This window comes from Hyposmocoma kahamanoa, unplaced genomic scaffold (genome assembly GCF_003589595.1).
Source record: "Hyposmocoma kahamanoa isolate Upper Pololo Valley unplaced genomic scaffold, ASM358959v1 66, whole genome shotgun sequence".
NCBI classification, from domain to species: Eukaryota; Metazoa; Arthropoda; class Insecta; order Lepidoptera; family Cosmopterigidae; genus Hyposmocoma; species Hyposmocoma kahamanoa.
Window position 1 is genome coordinate 21,124,791 of NW_020653854.1, and position 23,503 is coordinate 21,148,293.

Here is a 23,503-nt window from a genome sequence, read left to right on the forward strand (position 1 = left end):
ACTGTCAAATGTGTACTAAGAAGGGTCACTTCGCTTCTGTCTGTCGTTCCCGTGGCAATCCTTCTACAAGTAACGCCATCCCAAGCCCGTCGCTCCAGTCGAGTTCTCACCGTGTCCATGTTCTCACGAAACAGTCAACACTTTATACTCTGCGGCATCTCCGTCAAGCCTAGAAAAAGCCACAATAGCAATTACTATTAATAACACCTGTGTCGATGCGTTAATTGACACAGGAAGTTCAGTGAGCTTTATTGATAGAAGCATAGCTCGGATGATGAAGTTACAGCAACGTCCGTATAAGCATACTATTAATCTGGCGTCTCTAAGCCAAGTTTCTATTGGTATTTCGTTTCCATGTATCAATTTAATTAACTAGAAACGAGCACACGTACAATAGATACATTTAAAAATATTTGTATGACAGATACACTTCAACGATCACAGACAACATATACTGATAATTTAGGAAGCACAAAGGAGATTATATGTCATTCTCCCCCTCTATGGTTTCTTCGCCGAGTATGTAGTCATTGAGGCGTCGTGGAATTCTCCTAGACCTCGTAGATCTCCGAAGAGCATCCGGAGGCCGAACGTCTTGCAGGAGAGTTCCATAGACGTCTTCTTCGTACTATCAGAGAGTGAATCTTCTTCAGATATAAGAAGCGGCGCTAAGTGTCTGTTGGACACTGTAGATTCTTGGCCATTACGCCGACGTACATAGGAGTAGCTTGGATTACTGTGGAGCAGCTCAACTTCTTCGACGTAAGGGTCATTTTTCGACCGAATAAATTTCTTCAATAGAATGGGTCCCGGAACAAGCCAGGTTGGAAGCGATTCACCAACCGGTGTTCTTCGCGGGAAATTAAAAAGCTTTTCGTGTGGCGTTGCATTTATCGAAGTGCATAGAAGTGACCGCACGCAGTGGAGTGAAGGTTTCAGGGATTGTTCCCAGTTCTCTATGGGTAGGATTTTAGATCTCAGAGACAGTGGTATAGTCCGCCAGAGAGTTCCGTTAAATTTTTCTACTTGCCCGTTGCCCTGAGGATTGTAAGGTGTTGTACGAGACGTAGCGATATTGCAATTTTTGAGAAATGTTTGAATCTCTTCCGACATAAATGATGATCCTCTGTCGCTGTGTATATATAAAGGCTGACTATATTCATAATAAATATCCCTTAGACACTTAATTACAGTTGCAGAAGATGTGTCTGGGAATGCATACGCGAATGGATATCGCGAGTATTCATCGATTATCGTAAGTATATATTTGTTATTGGCACTTTAAAATCTATGTTTAGCCTCTCGAATGGCGATAAGGCTTTAATTAGAGTCCCTTTTGCTTTAGCAAAGCGTGGTTTGATTTCCGCACATACGCGACAAGAAGCAGTCATCTGTTTAATATCATTTATAGAGTAAGGGAGATTCTTCAACTTAATGCAATGATACATTCTAGTAATCCCAGGATGAGAAAGAACGTCGTGAAGCTCGTACAATTTACTGTTACTCATAAACGCAGAAACTCGAGATAGAGCGTCGGCAGCAGTATTCTGATTTCTTGGTCTGTAAACAATATCGTACTTGTAACACGACAGTTCCAGCCTCCACCTTTCAATTTTATCGTTTTTAATTTTGCTCGCATGGTTCTGATTAAAAATAAAACTTACGGATTTCTGATCAGTGATGAGGAGAAAATGTCTGTGAATGAGGTAATGACGCCATTTTCTAATGCTTTCGACGATTGCACATGCTTCTTTTTCTACGGCAGCGTGTTTACGTTCGCTGTCTGACAAAGTTCTTGAAAAGAATGCAACTGGGCGACCCTTTTGAGATAATGTTGCAGCTACAGCGAATTCAGAAGCGTCAGTCTCTACCGTCAAGGTTTCTTTGTCGTCAATAGCAACCAATGCTGCCTTCTCGATTTCTGATTTCAGAAGTTTAAAACTACGCTGGCCGTTTTCGTTTAAAGGGAACTGGCTGTTGTTGATTAACGGTTGAATTTTCGCAGAAAAATTGTGGACCCATTTGGCGTAATGAGCAAATAGCCCAAGGGCTCTCTTGAGTTCAGCAGTGTTACGCGGTAACGGTAGTTTTATAAGCGGATCAAGGCGGTCCTTATCAGGCTCGATAACATTATTCTTGACCGCGTATCCTAGTAGGCTAATAGAATTTTTGCTGAAATTACACTTTTGTTCGTATAATGTGAGCTTGTACTTTTTTGCAGCAGACATGAATTTCTTTAAATTCTCGTCGTGTTCTTCCTTATTTTTACCGCAAACGGTAACGTCATCGAGATAAGAGAAGGTCCCACGTAACTGTTCTTTTTCGATAATATGTTCAAGAGAACGTTGGAAGGCGGCGACTCCGTTAGTGACACCAAAGGGAATACGTTTGAATTGTCACAGCTTACCACAGGCTTCAAATGCTGTGTATTTTTTTTCTCGATCTAGGATAGGGATCTGATGGTAAGCGCTCTTTAAATCGATCTGGCTAAAATGATTGTATTTAGCCACTTTCGAGACTATCGACTCAATATTAGGTAATGGATATGCATCTAGATATGTAAACTTATTGATTGTTCTGGAGTAGTCGATGACCATTCTCTTTCGATGGGCTCCTCCACCAGCAACAAGTACCTGGGCGTGTCACGGAGATACACTCTGTTCGATAATTCCATCATTTGAAAGCTTCGATATTTCTGTTTGAATAAATTCTTCATCGTCATTGTTATGGCGCCTGGACTTGATAGCAATAGGAGTAATATCTGCAGATAAGTTAGTGAAAATAGAAGCTGGTGGTACGGAAGCTTCCATCACGCAAATATGCAAGGGCTGTCTAGATCCTCCGAATTGGAATTCGAGCTTTGAATGGTTCCTTAGTATGCCGTGACCAATAATGACGTCCGCGCATTGGTCGTCAATAACGAGAAAAGGACGTTGCTTGTAAATGTGATTGTTTATTTCTAGCGTAGCGAAACATACACCGTTGACTGTTGATGTGTGGCTTAGATATTGCAACTTAACTTTACAACAATCCTCTACAATATATTTAACTACTGTAGAATAATAGCTTTTGAGAACCTTTTTTTATTGATTAAACTACGAATTTCTAAACGCCTGCACAAAAATTAATAGCAATCAATATCTCCGAAATAATAACTTGTAAAGTTTTGCAAAAGTATTGTTTTATAGTTATTTATCATTATTACAAGAATGAATATATAAATATAATAATAAAAATAAGAACAATTCGTTTATTCATTTAAAACATTGTTTATCAGAAGATGTGACAGAAATAAAGTGCCAGTACAAACTTGTTTCGCAAATGTTTAATAGCATGCAAATGTTTAGTTACAACGACTAATGTGAAGTTAAAGCAGTTTTATAGTCAGAAACAACATTAATTAGTTATATCGTCGGTGTTTTGTAAAAAGGAGCCTAAGCGCCATTGCGAAAAATAATTCAAGGGAGCATATTTTATTTTCACAACTGTTTTAAAATATTTACGTCTTGTTTTAAATTCAATTTTAAAACTTAAGCGTAATTAAAACCAAAATTTAATTTTAACTCTTTTTTCTTTTTAACTTTTCAGAGAAGCATCGCCCTGTCTACTAAACACCGACGATATAAAAGAAAACACAATAGAACAAAACAAATTTGAGATTCACCCTTAGAACTTCTTCAGCAGTGAGATTGCTACAGTTTTCACTTCCAAGTATTCTTCAAATCCGTCTTTACCACTGTCAAAAAAGATCGCAAAAACTTGAAACCTACTTAAGGTCCATTATCCAACAAATATAATATACAAAGCGGAGTAGAGAAGAGATGTGTTTTAGTTTTGCCTAGAAAGAATCAGAAGAAGAAAGATCAACAAGAAATAACAGCGAAATACTATTGGTTGCTTACAAATTCCGCATTGTTTGATAAACTTTATAGATACCCATCATATCTTATAGTTATGAGACATAATTCTTCAATGTCAACGTCTTAACCCCAAGAATTTTTACATGCTGACTAACTGAGTAATAGTCTGCCAATCGTGTAAGTGAAACTTACTTTTCACGTCCAATTTCAGAATCTTTGAAACCACCGAACGGTGCCTGCGGTCCCAAAATCACGTAGCCATTGACCCTGTAATCATTGATGACAAAGCATTGAAAAGAAGAGAACCTCAACTCACGCAGCTAAAAAAATAAAACCTGTAAAGATTACATACTAACTATCCTATCACAAAACAGTTGTAAACAATTCGAAATTATCAGATTTGTCAAAATTTTTGTGTGTAAGGAAGTGCCCTGCAAAAGCAAAATAGCACAATTCGAAATTATCAAGTAATTTATTTTCTTTGATAATTACTCATAATATTTATCTGATAATTTTCATGATAATTAGCTGATAATGATAAGAAAAAAATAATAATAAAAAAAAAGAAATAATGAAAAAGTATATAGTATTAAGTACAAGTATTCTCCGTAACCGTACAACCATTCTCCGTAAACACTTCTCTCACACATTCTCCCAAAGAAAAAATAACAATACAATTTAATATATGTAGAAGCATTGACTTACAATTATATGGACGTCGGGTCCGCGCTAAAAAGTGTCCGCACTTGTAAGGCGCTAAAATCGTATACAGAGCGCTACACTCCGCTTTAGTCTTCATTTGTTCTACTGACAGCGCGATACTGCGATGACATTACAATTTAAATTTCGAATAGGTTGACTTGGGACATTTTTTTCGTGGTTTTTGTATTAGACCCGTCGTCCATTTATTTGTAAGTCAATGTGTAGAAGTAATAAATATTTTAGTATTGTCAGTAACCACTTCTCTCACACGTACCTACTCCCAAGACACTCACAATTCAATACTGTCAAAGACAAAATGTAGGCCAATAGCATAGAGTCTTTGATACAGTACCAACATGGAATTTAAAAAAAAGAGTGTGAGATTTCCATTCTCTAGGGTGAGATGTCCTTAGACTATTTCCTTTATTTTTTCCATCCTCTAAGGAGATGTCCCATGTTATTACAAACATAGAGAATAATCTACCGCAAATATACCAGTAAAATAAAACACATAGATATTAAATAAGTGTAGATTGGTAATTTTTTCGGCACCAAACTCTAGACATGTTTATCTCACGAAAGTTATTGAAGTTCATTAGGTCCAATGTAACCGACAGCAAAGTTCAGTTGACTATACAAATATATCTACTTGGATCTGATATTGAAGGAGTTTTGTTGGTGATTCGCTCTGGGCATTTTGGAGGGAAAAGTGTCGTTTTTATTTTGACTTTCAATTATTTTGTGAAATCTAGTTTAAAGTGGAATGCGATAGTGCTATTTTACCTTAATCGAAGATTAAATCGCGAAATTATACGAATCTCGAACTAAAATACCCGTATCGGCCCGTTCTAAGAAATCCCGAGTCAATCGAAGCACGCCGCCTCAAATTGTCTGTCCTCTTTGTGGCGGCCATATGTACAGAAACAATTAAACTTCATGTTTAGGCTGATGGCTTTGCCAAAGCCTTAATAAATTTAAAAAAAAAAGGAGTTTTGTTGTGTTCTAGGTACCTGGTTCTAGGTTCTTCTCTCGCAATGGTCATATCATCCTTGACATCTGCGAAGACTGTTGGCTCGACGTAATAACCAGTATTGCCGATGCGGTTGCCACCAGTCATTAGCTTAGAGCCACGTTTTTTGACAAAGCAATGTATTCCAGGATTTTATTCATTGTGGCTTCACCCGTCTGAAAGAGATTAAACATTTCTGAGGGTTTTGACGATCGTCTAATAAAATATCAAAAAATCTTTAAATCTAAATACCTGTGGTCCCTGTGTGGTATCTGGTTTAGAGGTATCTCCAACCTTAACCTTCTTCGCGTGCTTGACGGCTCTTTTTACGAACTCGTTATAAATATCTGCTTGTACGTATAGTCTGGATGCAGCAACAAACATTTGTCCTGATTAGGTAAAGATTCCACCAGCTGCGGTTGGTACTGCAATGTCCACTGGGGAAACAACAATATACGATTCGGCTTAATTTTATAGAAAGTACTGTCTTCACTCATGCATGTGTATTAAAGTTTTTGGTATAAATATAAAAAAGATACTAAAGATGTAAAAGGGTTACACATGGTGATTTTGACAGCGATATAAACGCGCGTTCGTGAAACACGCAGTTGCATCGCGACACTTGCGATTTATAGGCAGTTGCATCGATGCAACTTAACGGTCTTAATGCAAATGTAACGCTTTCCATCGGAGGTTCCACTCCTATGGTGTGGTATTTATATGACGAACGGTTATGGAGTGGAATTCCCTGCCCGCAGACTTGTTCCCTAAACGCAATAGCATAGGCATTATTTAGATGTGGATGCTCCATCGTCGACTTCATCGTCATTTTCCATTAGGTGAAAAGGAGGTCAAATGCGCACTTATATACAAATATAATAAAAAAAATTAAAAAAAAATCCAAAACTGTCCCTAAAATAGACAAAAATTGGATACTAAAATTTACCTTCGATAATCGTATTTCTTTACTCCAATGTCCTGGAACTCTGAAGTGGAACACAACCCCCCTAAACACATGTACCCTGGTGAAGTGCAGTGTTCTTTGATGAATGTGATTTTTATATATTCACCCATGCTAGTGAAAAGTAGGTCGCTCGTTTGACATGCTGTAATTAACTTCCTAACAAAACCATCCACCACATCTGTGAATAAACATATTACAGACGAAGCGAAGAGAATTACACTATTGTGAAGATGATGATAATGTAGAGAATTATGTTCAGGTGAGCAAAGAGATGTATTATCATCAATAACACGCGCATTTATGGGATAAAAGTTTATTGAAAAATATGATATTATTCCACAGTTGAGTACATACATAACGACCCCGCGTGATGTAGGTACCCCGTGATTATTATGAAAAAACCAGACACTTCACAAGAGTATTATACAGTCGTCTTACTTTGTTTCCCTCGGCTACTTTTAAACACGTTCAAACAAAAATATTTCTGGTGGCTCATTTTCAGTTCTTAAATTTTTTTTCTTGATATCCATGTCGTAAGCTCCAATTATAAAGATTTTAAATTTATTAGTAAACATAATTCCACGAAAATCAAGTTCTAAAGACGTTGCAACCGTTGCACCATTACAATTTTATGCAAAATTATCACTACGTCATAACTTTTCAATGGACAGTAACAGCGTTTACCGTAAAATTAAATATTCGAATATGATACCACGGAGTACCCCGTTTCGCTATATGGATTACAAAAACCAATGCATTATTATTATTTTTATTATTATTTATCTATTTTAGACTTTTTTTTAAATACCAATGATGGCGAACAAGTCGAGCACCTAGTAGTATAACGTAGTAGTGTAGCGACATAACAGTTGCAGTGTCACTCAGAGCTTTTAATCGCAAAGATTTTAGGGGCACTGCCACTGTGCCCGCCACTCTGAGACATAAGTAGACAAGTCATGTGCCCGTAATTTCAACAGCACCCTTCGAAATCGAAACGCAGTAATGCTCACGTTACTTCTTGGCAGCTGAAATAAATAAGGTGGCAGTACTTCCCTGGAAGAACTAAAAAAAATAACAAAAAAGGAAAAAAGGAAGGAGAAAAAGTAGGGGGAAAAAAGAAAGGCAGGGGGTGAAAGAAAAGGAAGAAAAAGTTACTTATAACAACATAAATAAAAATGAGTATTAGTACAAATAATATATAGTACAAATAACTATTCTTGTAAACTCTCCTCTCACAGATACTCAAAAAGAGGAAGAGAAAAAAAGAAAGACACAAAGAAAATAAAAAAATAATAAAATTTTGTGTTAAGTGGTACTAAGTATTGTACTATTCTCAGTAAACGCTTCTCTCACACATACTCCCAATACACTCGCATGTAATTCACCAACACTATACATACTGTCAAAGACAAAACGTAGGCCAATTACATTGCGTCTCTGATACAGTACAGGCATGGAATTAAAAAAAAACTCTTTCACAAGGAGCTCTACTGCTACTATGACTCTCGCCTCTCCCATGACCCATTATTATTTCAAGCCAGCTCATAATGATCGTAGAACAACCGAGTCTTTTAATCAATGATTTGCTTCCAGAACCAATACATATCCACCGATTAGATGACCGGCGAGATTATACAGTTTATGGTAATACAACCAATGGAATTGTTTTTGTCCTACTAGATATTAAAACCATCGATAGAGTTCAGCATCTTTCAAGTACTTGAATTGTACTAACCTGCGTTATCTTTTGGCATAACGAATGCGATAGTTTCAGAAAATATATAATTTCGAAAACCGATATTGAATATCGATATATAATTTCATTTTGATACTCAGAGAAAGCTTTATTACCCATCTCTAACACTGGGTCTTTGCCACTGTGTGAACACCAGTATCGCCGAGGGGCAATGATGGCAACGCGACTGTCGATGTCTCGATGCTCACGCGTCACTTTTACTGGCAGTCACAATTAATTAGTGATAAAACGTACGCGCGACTGCTGCGCTATAGTGCTTCTATAAGCGTCTAATGTGACAGCGTCTGTTAGGAATAAATTCAACACTATGCCACTTACGGTATGAACAGGTCAAAGTCCTGTCCCGTTAAAATTAATTACTTCTTCTGTTCTCAAGATGATAGTGTAAGTTATTTATTTATTACGATAACGTAAGAAATTATAAATACTTGGTATTAAGATATAAAACTCTGTGCTACAAGTACTCAACAACAAGAAACAATATCATTATACAAAGTGCAGCTCAAAAATTACATTTCATTGTAACATTTTTAACATTTAAAATTTCTTAGGCAGTGCGATCGATACAGTTTTCACTTCCAGGTATTCTTCGATGCAGTCTTTACCACTGCAAAAGAAAAATGTCAAGTGTTATAAAAGTAGACTCGAATTGAAGCTTAAATGGAGTGGGGAAGAGTTATATTTCAGGAACCAAACACAGTACCCTATGTTTCCAAATAACGAAATATAGATTGCATAAACCCAAACAGTTCGTTTCCACTCTACATTAGTAGACTTAATGGGTTATAGAAAGGTTTTTTACAAGCTATCTTAGTAAGTAATCGTGGTGTAAAAGTGTAAAACTTACTTTTCACGTCCAAGTCCAGAATCTTTGAAACCACCAAAAGGTGCCTGAGGCCCAATAATCAAGTAGCCATTGATCCTGTAAAGATATTGAAATTTTATGTAGGTGAATAAATCTTGTCAAATTAAAACGTCAATAAAGATTGCTTATTTAGCTAATAACTCGTTGAGACCAATTTAGATAACCCAAACAAGATAGTTCTACTATGGTTCCACTGTAACGACGCGTTCCCATTATGTCGTGACGACAGATTGTAGTGCAGTTTAAAGTGTCGTGGCTTGTATATTTAAATGAAATTGTTCACACATAGAACAACACGATTAACTGTCGTTCACGACTTTTTTGACGTTACGACGACAGACTGTGCAAGACAATGGGAAGAACTAGAACGGCAGTCGTTAGATGATTAATAAAACGTCGCGATAAAAATGTGACGACAGATAATCGCAGCTTGAAAAGATTCTGTCGTGCAAACGACAAGACGGTTGCCGTGAACCAATTAATTGTCGTCACGATCTAGTGGGAACAGCTACACACGACAGTCGTGCAACGATTAAAATAAATGTCCACGATACGACAGTCATCTGTGGCTACTATTTACTATTTCTTCACAAAAACAACTTACCATACGTTGCCAGCCTCGACATGTTTGGCATACTGTAACGCATTGTTCACGTTCTTGGTGAAGATACCGGCTGCCAATCCATAATTCGTATTGTTGGCACGATCGATCACTTCTTCCAGGGTGTTAAACTTCAGAATGCTTTGGACGGGACCAAAGATCTGAAATAAAGATATTAAATTACAATAACACCCATAAGAAGATCGGTTTAAACCTTACTAAAAATACTGCAAATATTCTATCATTTTAAAAACATATTATGATATACCCTCTGTAATTCGGTAAGTAAATATTAAGTACCTAAGTTCTGGGATTTAGTATTTTTTTCGGTTCCAAAAATAAAATTTTCTTACGAAAATTGCTTAAGTCTAATGTATCTGACAGCAAAGTTCCCGTGACTATACAAAATTAACTGATGAAGAGTTTAACTTCAAGAATAAATAGCAAAAGTCTTGTATTCTACCTCTTCCCTTGCAATGGTCATGTCATCTTTGACATCTGCGAAGACTGTTGGCTCGACGTAATAACCAGTTTTGCCGATGCGGTTGCCACCAGTCATTAGCTTAGCGCCTTCTTTTTTGCCCAAAGCAATGTATTCCAGAATTTTATTGAGAGTTGCTTCATCCGTCTGAAAAGGTATTAATATTTCTGAAGGTTTGTCGGAACAATTGCCAACATTTCAATTTACATTAAAATCTTTAAATCTCAATACCTGTGGTCCCTGAGTGGTATCGGACTTAGTAGGATCTCCAACATTAATTTTTTTCGCGTGCTCGACAGCTCTCTTTACGAACTCGTCATAAATATCTGCTTGTACGTATAATCTGGATGCAGCAACACACACTTGCCCGGATAGATTAAAAATTGCAGCAGCTGCAGTTGGTACTGCAATATCCACTGTAGAAGTAGAATAAAAGCTGCTTAATTTTACCAAAGGTACAAACTCACACACAACACACATTTCCGATAAACTTATTTATATATCATATAGAGGACTCCAAGCATACCTATAGATTTGAATGTCGAAACGTACTTATGACTTTAAGGGTCGTATTCCAGAACTCTACTCAATGCTCAAGTCAGGAAATACAAGCATTGGAAATACGACCCTAATGGCAGGGACTTGAGTATGATTTCGAGTGCTTTATACCATACTCAAATCCTGACTTGAGCATTGAGTAGAGTTCTAGAATACGACTCTTTTAAAGCACTAGAAATCATACTCAAGTCCTTGCCATTAGGGTCGTATTTGCAGTGCTTGAAATCATACTCAAGTCCTGACTAGAGCCAATGCTCAAGTCAGGACTTGAGTCTATCAATATCTAATCTTGTCTTGTCTTGTCTGTCTATCTTGAGTCTACTCAATAGTAGACTTCTGGAATACGACCCTATGGGTCGTCCAAGACAGATTTTGTATTAACAAAACTTTCATTGTTACTCACAGTCTGCATCGTTCATAATGACGAGGGGGCTCTTTCCACCGAGCTCCAGTGTGACCCGCTTCAAGTTGTTCACCCCTGCTGCTTGCTGGATTAACATGCCAACCTGATTGTGACCAATTACATATTATTTCACTCATCCGGGGACATCGCAAATATTTAATATCTACTACATTGTATGTAGTGTTTTAGGATTGTGCCTATTATATTGCCAGGTATATTTCTTTTTTGTTTCTATTCTCGTTCTTTGGTAAAATAAGTAAACTTTTGTGTCAGCAAATAGGAACATTAATTTTATATCTTCAGGTCCTATTACACTTCTTTAATTATAAATAGATTCTAGCCAGTGACGACGAGACAGATTAAGGAGATAGCGGGATGACTCAGACGCATATGTAATGGACTGGCCTGACTTTGATTCAAATTGGGGTCTGTGGAAGTTGAGCGGAAAGATCTTTGCCCAGCTGTGGGACATAATAGGCTAATTAAAAAAGACATCTAAAACAAGTAAAATCAATTAATGCCTTATTTTTTTATTACTGAGCCAACGCAAATGAATATTTATAATCATCTTACCTCTCTAGAACCAGTGAATGAAATCTTAGCGACATCCGAGTGATGAGTGAGGGAACTGCCAGCGCCGGGTCCGAAGCCCGGTACAACATTCACGACTCCAGCAGGAATCCCTGCCTCCTTCAGCAAAGAAGCCAAATATAATGCTGTCAGTGGTGTCTGCTCTGCGGGCTTGACTACTACGGTGCAACCTTGAAGATTAAAGAAGTTTGGTTGAGGTTTCGGATGGCCTAGGTTTTTCGGGTGTGTTGAGGGTTTGGCTGGGTTTATTGGGAAGTAAATATTGTGTAATTTGGTGACAGAGGTTAATTAGTTTAACTATTCTGATTTGTGATTTTTACTATTAACTTCTTACATTAATTAAATTAAACATGGTTTTACATGAGATTGTATTAATGATGTAGTAAAGTTTACAGGATGTAAAATCAATTAAGAAGTTCTAGGCATTTTACCAGCAGCCAATGCAGTAACAACTTTGTTGATAAATATTGGAATAGGGCCGTTCCACGGAAGAATAAGACCACAAACACCGACTGGTTGTTTCAGAGTGTAAGAGAACGCTTCACCGTCTGAAATATAAATTTTAAATTGACTTTAAGATACAGATCAAGCTAATGCTTGCTCTTTTCACATCCATGTAAAACATTATTAAAATATTACGAGGAGAATAAGTATTATTTTATAATTTCAATCTATTGTACATTTAAATTTTTTATTGAATTGATATTCAATTGTTTTTTGAGAAATTACTCCACTAGTTTGTTATAATTGTTAATACAAAGAAATTCCTTCGATCCGGCCGGATTCGAACCGACGTCTTCTAGCTTACCGTGCCAGATGTTATACCAACTAAGCCACGGAACGAACCTGCGGACCTCACGAAATTTTCTATGTGCTTGCGTCGTATCTTTGTATTTGGTTTTTTTAACGACTTTTTTGTCGTAGCGCCATCTATGAGAAATCTATGAAAATTTTATCACCCAGTTAGATATCTTTACAGGTACCAGCCCTGGCAAGAGATGTCGCTATTCACTGTATTTTTAATTAAAATAAATTGATATTAAATTATTTTTTGTGAAATTACTCCACTAATTTGTTATAATTATTAATACAAAGACCGAACATTCAGACAAAAATCCTTCGATCTGGCCGGATTCGAAGCTATTGTACATTTATTTTTTAAGTGAATTGAACACTTTATTCAATGTCACTTTGAATGATGTTCAAGTACGTTGTAAATTCTTACCGAGAGGAATAGTATCTCCATGATATTTATCAGCTAAGCTGGCTAAATACTGTCCAGCACCAACAGACATATTTACAATGTAGTTAGCCATAGTCAGGAGCATTCCATTATTGTAAGACTCTAGCTCTGCGAGGTAAGATGCGTCTCGAGCAACTAGGTCTGCGAACTTGGTGAGGATTTCTCGTCTCTTTGAAGCGTCGTAAAGTCTCCATTCGGAGTTGCGATGGAAGGCACGCTTAGCTGCTGCCACGGCTAGATCTATGTCCGCCTGTTGACAAATTGTGAACGCTATAGTTTACACTGTTCGCCTTCTGGCTACAAACGTATTTACGTTACGTTTAGTTAGTTACATTTCTTTATGGAACACCTTTTATCCATAAAGATGTATAGATGGAAAAAGTTGGATTCGTGAAGCCCTGATTTGAACTGAACAGAAGAGTCCAAAATTGTATGCAAATAGAAGAAGAATTAAGTTCTCATCACATCCTCGACATAGGTAGATACACACTATACTGCATTCACTTGATTTCGGTCCTGAAATGTAGTGTTAGTGGCCCCATCTACCGACACCGTCCCTACAACTATTGCAGGCCGTTAAACAGTGTAATTAAATACATCACCCTGCCACTAGATGGAGTTGCTTTGTAAATAATATAGGTGACGACTAAATTTCGTTATTTATGATTGTTAATAATTAATATTGATCGATGAATATAGTAAAAATAATAATGTTGTAGCGATAATAGTAATTAGAATAACAATTGTAAAGATAAGAGTAACAACAATAACTGTAAAATTGTAATACTGTTTAGTTTAAGAGAAAGTGTTGATTTGATTTGATAAGAGGTGCTCTGTCTTTAGTGTAGGAATATTTTTCACTGTCTGCGCTGATTTGAATAAAAGCCGTTACGCTGCCCGTCCGACTCTTAATTTTCGCCACTCCTACAATAGTAGTTTAAACTTGCCAAAGGTGTGAGAAAATAAAAACATAACATACTGTGCCAGACAACGACACCAATTGTTCTGTGGCGTATGCCAGGCGGCGTGATAACTAACCAGGAAATTCGCCGTGATGAGTATCGAAACAACGAAATTCACTCTAGGGCACTACTCAGATTATGCAGATCAAAACCAGTTTAGAAAAGCTCATTTCTCTTTGGTCTCACAGTGTGTCGCACCTTGGCAACCCACTTTCAGCCCCTACATTGCAAACCGATGGGTCTCCGAGGTCGTCAAAAATGATTGTGTCATTGTTTTGTATTGTGTGTATAGTGTATTAAATGTATATATGAGGATTACCTACTTGAATACATAAAAATATAATCCTGTCCACCAACGGTGTCGGTGATGGCGGGCATAAACTTCTAACGAACGATATTACTTTAGGATATGCCTATAAAAACAAATACATCGAACAATTTTGTAGTTAACTGCCAAACCGCATCGGTAAGTAAATATAGTCGTATATAGAGAACTTGCTCAAGGAGAGCACCTTTATCTTAGAGCACTGTTATCACTGTCTAACGTACCATAAATTGGGCACCAACAAAAGGATGCGCAGTAAGAGTAATAAACGTTCATTGAAAAACATGATATCATTCCGCTGTCGGTACCTACATGATGACAGTCAGTGCATGCGAGTAGACACCTTATTTACTTTTAATAAGAAATATTTTGATTGTTTCGAAAGTAGGCTATTCAGCTTGATTATAGGTATAGGTGGTAGGGCAAAACATTTTGGTCATTTTGGCAAAACATATGGAATTGTAACTGTTTGTATTTTTAGAATAGTACTTGGTACTTGGTGCAACGGGCTGGTTTCCGCAACTAGAATAGTATTTTTTTGTTGATAATGTGGGAGACCTCGACCTCACAATTGATAAGCAACCTCTCAATTACGAGGTCAATAGTTCGAATACCTGCGGCGGAATGTACCTGTGACTTATACTTAAGTATAATTATGAATATTTAGTGGCTATACCTCTCGCTAACGGTGAATGAAGACATCGTAATGAGACCTGCAGGTTGAAGAAAGTACATAACGCTTGGAAAGCCTGCGAAGTCTTGCCCCAACCTAGAATGGGGTAACGTTGCTCACTATGGACAACACCGTCTTCCCTTGTTTTCTCTTCGATCTTGGAGATTATTATTTTGAAACTGAACTTGTGGCCGCGCTGTCATTATCAATTTAATTAGGTTATCGTTCAACACCAGAATATATTATAATAATAAACAATAAACTTACCTTGTCGCCTTCAGCAACTTTGGCTATGATAGACCCATCGTGAGGGTAGTAAGTATCGAATGTTTTTCCGCTCTTGGCGTCCACCCATTCATTGTCGATGAACAACTGTTTGGAATTAAAATACCTTCATTTAGTTTTTTTTTGTGGTATATGTGCAACTATTAGAGCATACACTTAAACATGTTTTATGTTATCAACTAACATCAGTGACGGCTACATTAATAATCATTATTTATAGTAACGAGTATGAAGATAAGCAGTTAAAAAGACGATGGAGAACCAAAACGGAAAGATCTTTGGACATTTAATGTGTAGATACTTCAAGACAGTTTTCTTAGAAACATTATAGAAAAGAAGATTGAAGGTAAGAGAGACAGAGAAAGACCGAGACGAGATATTTAGATCAGACAACTTAAAAACTTGATGTCGTAACTTAAAATTAGAGCGCTAAACAGAGTGGGTTGCCAATTACTCTACCAACAAGAGCCTACTAGCTTAAATAAGAAAGAGAAAAATGAGTATTACCAAATTTTCAATAAAGTTTGTTAGGCGTCAGTTTTATTTTGATTATAATCTTAGTGAAATACAAAATTACGAAGAATCTAACCTTCAAATAGTATCTGATATTTAAATATCGTACCTTAGTGTATTTTATTTGAGGCGCCATATTTTGAACACACGACACTCAGTTTTCGTGGACGGGCACAGAATGAGAATGATAGCGCAACACACTCGTGGTGATAAATAATAAACAAATGTATTACTACTTGAACAGCTCAAGGATAAGGACAATATAAATATACCAATTGAAAACATTTTTGAGGTACCGGAATTCAAGCAAGTTTTTTACCAATTTATAAAAAGGGTCTACAGCATAATTTTATTACCTACATGCACGGGTGTTTTTGTTATTTTACCTGCTTATATGAACCGATTTTTGTGAATCCTTTTGTATTTGATGGAATATTTTTTGACCGACTTAAAAAAAAGTAGGAGGTTCTCAATTCGACTGTGTTTTTAGAATGTATATATGTTACGCGTACTGTTGGGTAATCTTCCGAAGAATTTCAAATAGTGGACATATTTCCGGAAAAAAATCCGAAACATTGGAAAACATTTGAAAAATTGGAAAGAAATAATTTGGAAGGCTCATATTATGTTCTACGTTTAGAAATATCTTATGAAGTTTTATTTAGCGTGAATTATAAAATAAACTTGTCGCGAAAAGCCGTATAAAGAGAAACGAGATTTAAAACTAGTTTTGTTCTTGTTTTATTAACGATTATGTATTATCGAAATAAGAAATAAAAAAAGGATATTAACGTAACACTGACGGACGGTTGCCGTAGAGAAAAATAGAATAATAATAATTCTTTATTGCACAAATAAATGACATCGAAAATTACAAGCTACAAAGGACATATGCAAAGGTGAGCTTATCTCTAGAAGAGATCTCTTCCAGCCATCCCTAGCAGTGGTGAATAAACTAAGTCTGCGGGACATTATTGTACAATACAGTTGTTAAAATTCAATATTAATTTGACAAGAAAAGACGTGGTTACGTTTTGTTTGGATATATAGTGAAAACATATTATAATATAATTTATAACAGTCACTGGAGTCTTATTTCTATGTCTACTGTGAAGTATCATTACTCCTGAAGTACTTTAGTAGTAGAAGAGCTCTTTGTGAAAGAGTTCATCCAGGGAAGTACTGCCATTTTACCTATTTCTGCTGCCAAGCATTAATGTCTGCATTACTATGTTTTGGCTTTGAAGGGTTAAGGGTGCTGATGAAACTATAGTGACGTGGGACTTGTCAACTTATGTCTCTGGGTGACGGGCGCAGTGGCAGAGCCCTGACCCTGAGAAGATCTGAGCTTCGCGATTTAAAGCTCTAAGTGGCACTGCAACTGTTATGGACGTGTGGCTTACCACCAGGCGCACGACTTGTTCGTCCCATCACTTTTAAAATTAAAATAAAAACCTTTGGGCTGTGATATGTGGTTCTTCAAAAAGCGTGTCGACAAGGCTCTCATCTGATGTTACAAATGTCCATGGGCCACGATGACTACTCTACAAGTGGCTTGTCTGCTAGTTTACCTCCTACTTCACATAAAATAAATTTAAAAAAACAGCTTTATACTGATAAAACTGATGGAACTGTACGAGCGTAGTTTGTCCGTGATGATAATACGTTGATATTTTTTAATATTATTGCATGCACAACTCGTATATCCACGATGTAATAACAATATTCCATCTGGTGTCATACTTGGGAATTCCTTGTATTATTACCTTGTACATTTCGCAAAACACTCAGGCCAGAAACAATTTAAAATAATTACATTCCCAAATTGTTCATAATGCGAATTAAAGTGCCCTGAACCTCTACAAAATAGCGCCCACAGTGCTAAAGGGGCACCGACGTGATTAAAAACCATATTCAAAAAGATATTATTACAACTTGTTAATAATTGTAACTGTTTTATTAAAAAAAACCTTGCTCAAAAGTTTGTTTATACGCTTTCACTGTGTTACCAAATTTTATTGTAATCGGTTGGCGGATAGTGGTTGAAATCCAACAAACCGGATTCATCCCCTAATTTGCCACCCATGGAGGTGGAATATTTTCTTCAAATATGAATGGAACTACTACTAAAGTATCCCCTTCCAACAAAAAAGAACAATGTTCACAAATGCCGGACGTTGCACTCCGGAGTAATCGCGTAAAACATACACAAAAAAATACAGCCTAATCGATAACCTCCTCCTTTTTACGTTAAAAATGTTTAATAAGTACGTGAAGTGACAACAGTAGCATTTAACGTGCATTTAAGTCAGTAACCCTTTTATACTTCCATTCATTATATCACTCATCACGTCACTGCAATGCTTTCGTTATACGTCTCAACTACACAAGATGAATTTTTCTTTGGTCTTATTTTTCTATACCCTTTAATAGAAAAATAATAATTAAGCCAATACTGTATGCCACGTCCCCTGAAACCCGTTACAGTATTGGTTTAATTATTTAAAAAAAGTTTTATTAATGATTTTAGAACGATTAAGTTTCAGTTTTCCGCCCATTAAAAGCAAATGTCGCAGGCCATAACTACATTCAAGCTACATACAAAGTAAGTACAAGAATATAATGCAAAAAAAACTTTTCTACTCGTAATGATTGTTTTTTATATCTATTTTCTTCATTTTACTATATTATTCCTACTCTGATTGGTCACTTTATACTTCCATGTCAATGTTCCATAGATTAGTTTTTTAACAATAGAGAACAAAAGCTGTGGTAGGCTTTTGTTTATACGACATTACCTAATCCTATTGTAGCAGAGTAAAAACAAACGCAATATAGACATGTTAGCCCAGTGGCTAACATGTCTATATTGCCTGCGTAGTGGCCAGTGGATATCAGTATATCATAAACAAAAATTATACGGAATTTACTTACCTATTATAAGCACAATTGTAAGATATGTTTCTTTTGCGCCGGAACTTGGTTAAATTTGACCCTACTCCTTCCTAAAACAATATGTGAATTTGTTGGTTTCGGAGGCTTTGTGTATTTATGTAATTGATATACTGTACGTAGTGTACCATCGATGGATGTATGGTCGATATAATAATCTCGGTGTACAGCTACCACCGATGTAGCGTACCATCGATATACAGTACTATCGATGTAGCGTAACGTCGATGTACAGTACCATCGACATAACGAACGTCGAAGTACAGTACCATCGACATAACGCACGTCGATGTAAAGACCTTCGATATAGTGCCATGTCGTTATCGCGTACCGTTGATTTAACAAACTGTCGCTGTAACGACGAATCGATGTAACGTTTTCGATACAAAGACCATCGATATTGCGACTTTGAAAAGCTCTTATAATATAACTTATAGCAGTCATAGGAGTCTCATTTCTATGTTTACTAAGAAACCCTAACAGTTCTTAGCTGTATTTGAAGATCATCTATTCACTTTTTTGAAGATCATCAGTTTTTCCCAGTTAGAGTAGGTATCTCACTCAATGTTTATTTTACTTTCACTTAGGTGAAATTTGTTATACTACAGCATCGAGTATATAACCAGAAATGGAGACGAAATAAGGGCCGTCCATCCCTGGCAATTCATCAGGCAAATGGGCCTTATATCACTTTTAAATATCAACTCTCGTTTGAGCTAAAATCACAAATTAGAAAGCTGAAATAGTACAGTGCCAATAACTGACTTGTATGTACGTCTCCGTATATTCCAAAAATATTCTGTATTTATTGTAATAAAGATAATATATCTAACAATGACGGGCTGTTCGATTTGGTGGTGTGGGAAAAATAGCAAAACATCTAATTACACAACAAACGGAATCACATTTCATATGTAATTTTTAATTTTTTTTCCATTATAGCAAAGCTCAAGTTAAACTGGTCGATTTCAAGTGAAACAATTGACGACACCCGTCAATTGTTTCGAATTCGGGCTAGCTAATCGGAACGCAGTTGTCATCGTAATAATTTGACGGAATAGTTTTCAAACAAATTAAGTGACATTTCGTCTCTATGTATTTCTGGTTATATACTCGATGTACTACAGAAACCTGATGACATTTTTTTTATGTATATTTCGCTAGGGATCTTCTACTATTAGTAGAGACGTTATTTGGCGCAATATATATGTCTGCAATAATTAATCATTTGCTTTTCAAAATTGCTCCGGAGCCGATACAATAGTGCAGGGCTCTTTCGTCACTTCGGGTGATTTTATATTTTTATTTCTTACATCTAGTGGGTGTTCATCTTGCTTGCCTAATACTATTTCTGTTTCTTTTTTTTCACTTACTTACTATTACTTTCATTAACTTAATTACATATTCACTATTAAAATGCTTTCTTAAATGTAGTACATGTTTTGTGACTTCTTATGATCTACTTTTATATATGTTACATTTCCTACTTTCTGTTTTTACTATTTTGTAGGACAATATGTTTTACGAAATATAACAATATTTGCATTTTCTTAAGCAGTTTTATTACGATTAATTACCTTATGAGCTACATTAGTATAGAATTGTAATAAGATATCCTTAAATTTACTTTGTAACAGTGTACTTATATTTTCTATGACCATCTTGGATTCCATTTTGGATTCGATTTTATATCTCTCGTAGGCGAACATCGGACACTCTAACAGAATTTGGGAGTCGGTTTCGGGTGTGGCAGGTTCGCAAATGCACGACAGGTCCTCCTTGCGCTTGAAGCGATTCAAGTACTCAGAGAACACGCCATGTCCTGTCATTACTTGGGTTATTATGCTGGTGAGTTCCAATTTCCTAACAGTTTTATGTGCCGCCACCGCATCGGGAAAAAACATTTTTGTGACAGCAGCCGTCTCACCATTCTGGTACCTTTGGTTCCATTCGTCTAAAATGACGCCAATGAAACCAGGCAGAGGTTGTAGTCGTGCCTTCGTTTAGACCCTAGAGCGGCCTCTTTGGCGAGCTGATCTGCCCGCTCTTTACCCTCCAATCCTGCGTGGACTTTTATCCAGAATAGACCTACATGCTTATTCTGTTTCATAGCTTTCTTCAGATTTTGACGCGATCCCACTGCTAGGTGATGGAGGGAATGAGGGTTAGTCAGTGTCTGCAGTGCCGCCATCGAGTCGCTGTATATTCCAATGCTGGGGGTTCCAAGTTCCGTGGTGATTCGCGTTACTTTACAGATGGCCTAGAGCTCAGCCTGGTAAACGGTACTGTACGACGGCAGCGTGAATTTGACGGTTTTAGTTTCTGCGTCTCCATTTCACACTGATAGTGCCGCACCAACCTTGCCCTCAATTTTACTACCGCCGGTGAATATGCGAGTCTCGAATCCGCTGTTTAATGTAAGCTGTTCCTCGTCTACCAGGCACTTAAACTCCAAGCCAATGCGCTCTGCAGGGTGTGGTAGTTCTGACGCCGAAGTCATGCGATCCGTCTCTCTGTCTCCCAACCCCGGCTGGGGAGCCCTCCTTTTAGCTTCGTAGAGACACGCAGCTTCCCGGACACGCAAGTCGAGGGGGAGTATCCCAGCCAGAACCAGCGCCGAGTTTAGAGATACTGTGAGGTAGGCTTTACAAATCTTCCTCGCGAAATTTCGTTGGACCACGTTTAGTTGTTTCCGGATCCCCAGCTGGTCCACAGCTAGTGCCTATACGCTGGCGGCGTAAAGGACGATGGGCTCGACAGTCGCGACGTATATCGTGCGGATTATTTCCGGGTGTAACCCCCAGCTTTTTCTCGCTGCGCGCGTAAGTTGGTGGTACACTGCTATCGCCTTCCGACATACCGCCGACCTACTGGTTAAAAGTGAATTTTTGGTCGATGATGACACCCAACATTTTAATTTCTTTGGACATGCCAAATTCGACCCCGCCCATGCTAAGGTGCGGAGTGTCGTGCGGCATTGGCACGTGTCTGAACCTCTCCGGCTGCATCTCCGTCGAACGCGAGTATCACGTCATCCGGGAATGCTTGCCCGTAAAACCTGATGACATTACAATAATGCAGTCTACCCACCTCCTTAACTACTCACAGCTGCAACTATTGTGTTTGGGCTAATAAAATTTTTCTCGACGAGTTTTAACTTACAGATGATGACTCCATTGACTTTTTAACCGACTTCAAAAAAGGAAGAAGGTTCTCAATTCGACTTTTTTATATGTTTCGCCATAACTCGGCAATTCCGAACCGATTTTGGTGATTCTTTTCTGTTGGAAAGATGGTTCCTCAGTATTTAATCTCATTTAAGTCTGAAGAAAATATTCCACCGTTAGAGGGTGGCAAACTAGGGGATGAATCCAGTTTCGCGCACTTTCCGGTAACCGATTTCAATAAAACTTGGCAAATATATATATACAATCCCACGAACTTTTTAGGTCCTTTTTTTTATAAAAAGGTTATTGGAGAACACCGTATTTCGTCTTACTTTCATATTAACTGTAGTTCATTACGTTATTAATTATACATATCGTCTCTTATATTACAACACCGCGAATATGCCTTTTTTTTGACTTTGCAGGAGACACAAAAAACTGAATTATTAATTATTAACAATAAATAAAAATCCGATTGTTTCTTGAGGATCATTTATTAGTTATCCTACAAATAATTAAATGCACAAAATAGTTATATCCTTATGAATTAAGTAGAAATTGCACATTGGCGCTGTTGCCTTCTTAAATATGGCAGTTTCTAGCATGTAGGCGGTGTTAATTATAGGAACTTAATAATCAGTGCTCATTAAACTATATAACATTAAACACCAATCTCAACAAGTATGCAACACGAAACAAAGTTATGCAATAAAATTATAAAAAAAACAATATCTCCAATAACATAAAATAATACTTTGCACATAACAAAAAATACAATAAAAATATAGAAATTAGGGTTGGAAGGTACCCAATCTAAAAAATGTGGTCCTAAAAGCCAGTGAGGTAACGCGTTATAAAATTCATGGCAATCACTAGGGATCACACTCTTAAGTTCTTGTAGGTGCTGCCACTTTCGGTTAAAGATCGGTAACCGCTCTTTATACAATTTTGGCAAGCTATTAATAGTATTTTTTGGTAATTTTGAACACTGTGGCAATATTTTTTGGGCTTCATCAAAATTCAACATGTACCAAATTGTCCCATCGGGTTTGTAGTTAAGTACACTGATATCAGTTACTGTTGGAACTCCAGCTTTTTTACCTGGCCTTATAGACCTGTAGATTTGATCTTGAGGCTTCGAAAAATCCGTGAAAAATCCATAATCATTCTCAATCAATTTACTGGCCCTTCAGTTTCGACTCTATAGTGCTATGAACTGAGTCACACTCCATTTGCGTGTGCCCTTTCACTAAAAACTTCCTGACCTCTATGTTTTGTTCTATTGCTACTCTAAGTAAAGCATTGCTAAGGTAGCTATTTCTATTTTGAGCGCAACATCCATCCGAGTACAATATCACAGGAATTTTCTTCTCAGTCAACAGGTGTAAGATAGTATCCACAATGCAGAATGCAGTTGCACTGAAGCTTCAAGACCTCCGTTACTTTCGTCAAACCAATAACATCTTACATCATGGTTCGCTAAGTTAAATGTGGTGAAATTGTGTACACATAATTTGGTTTTAAAGTACAAGGCACTTGCTTGCAGACTTGGAGCCATTTTCACGGCCTGAACATCTTGTGTCAAAACATGAC

The 23,503-nt window shown here is 37.1% G+C and overlaps 2 protein-coding genes across 3 annotated transcripts; both read right to left on the reverse strand.

Moving 5' to 3' along the window:
* Nucleotides 1–501: 501 nt before the first annotated feature.
* On the reverse strand, nucleotides 502–2,228 carry LOC113232055. Its single transcript, XM_026466680.1, has 2 exons — nucleotides 1,665–2,228; nucleotides 502–1,038 (listed from the first exon to the last, which is right to left on the reverse strand). Exons 1-2 carry the CDS (start codon nucleotides 2,226–2,228, stop codon nucleotides 502–504), a joined length of 1,101 nt encoding a protein of 366 aa, XP_026322465.1.
* Nucleotides 2,229–8,540: 6,312 nt separating this feature from the next.
* On the reverse strand, nucleotides 8,541–15,985 carry LOC113231671 (retinal dehydrogenase 1-like). 2 transcript variants are annotated; one of them, XM_026466123.1, is made up of 11 exons: nucleotides 15,463–15,507; nucleotides 15,261–15,384; nucleotides 13,016–13,283; nucleotides 12,222–12,338; nucleotides 11,773–11,960; nucleotides 11,200–11,302; nucleotides 10,470–10,654; nucleotides 10,221–10,385; nucleotides 9,761–9,918; nucleotides 9,139–9,213; nucleotides 8,541–8,898 (listed from the first exon to the last, which is right to left on the reverse strand). In XM_026466123.1, coding segments are annotated over exons 1-11 (1,455 nt in total). In that variant the 5' UTR covers nucleotides 15,465–15,507; the 3' UTR covers nucleotides 8,541–8,828. The 2 variants fall into 2 exon arrangements, with proteins under 2 accessions (XP_026321908.1, XP_026321907.1); XM_026466122.1 differs by lacking the exon at nucleotides 15,463–15,507 and adding an exon at nucleotides 15,901–15,985 and having other exon boundaries at nucleotides 8,552–8,898; nucleotides 15,261–15,365.
* Between the last annotated feature and the right edge of the window lie 7,518 nt (nucleotides 15,986–23,503).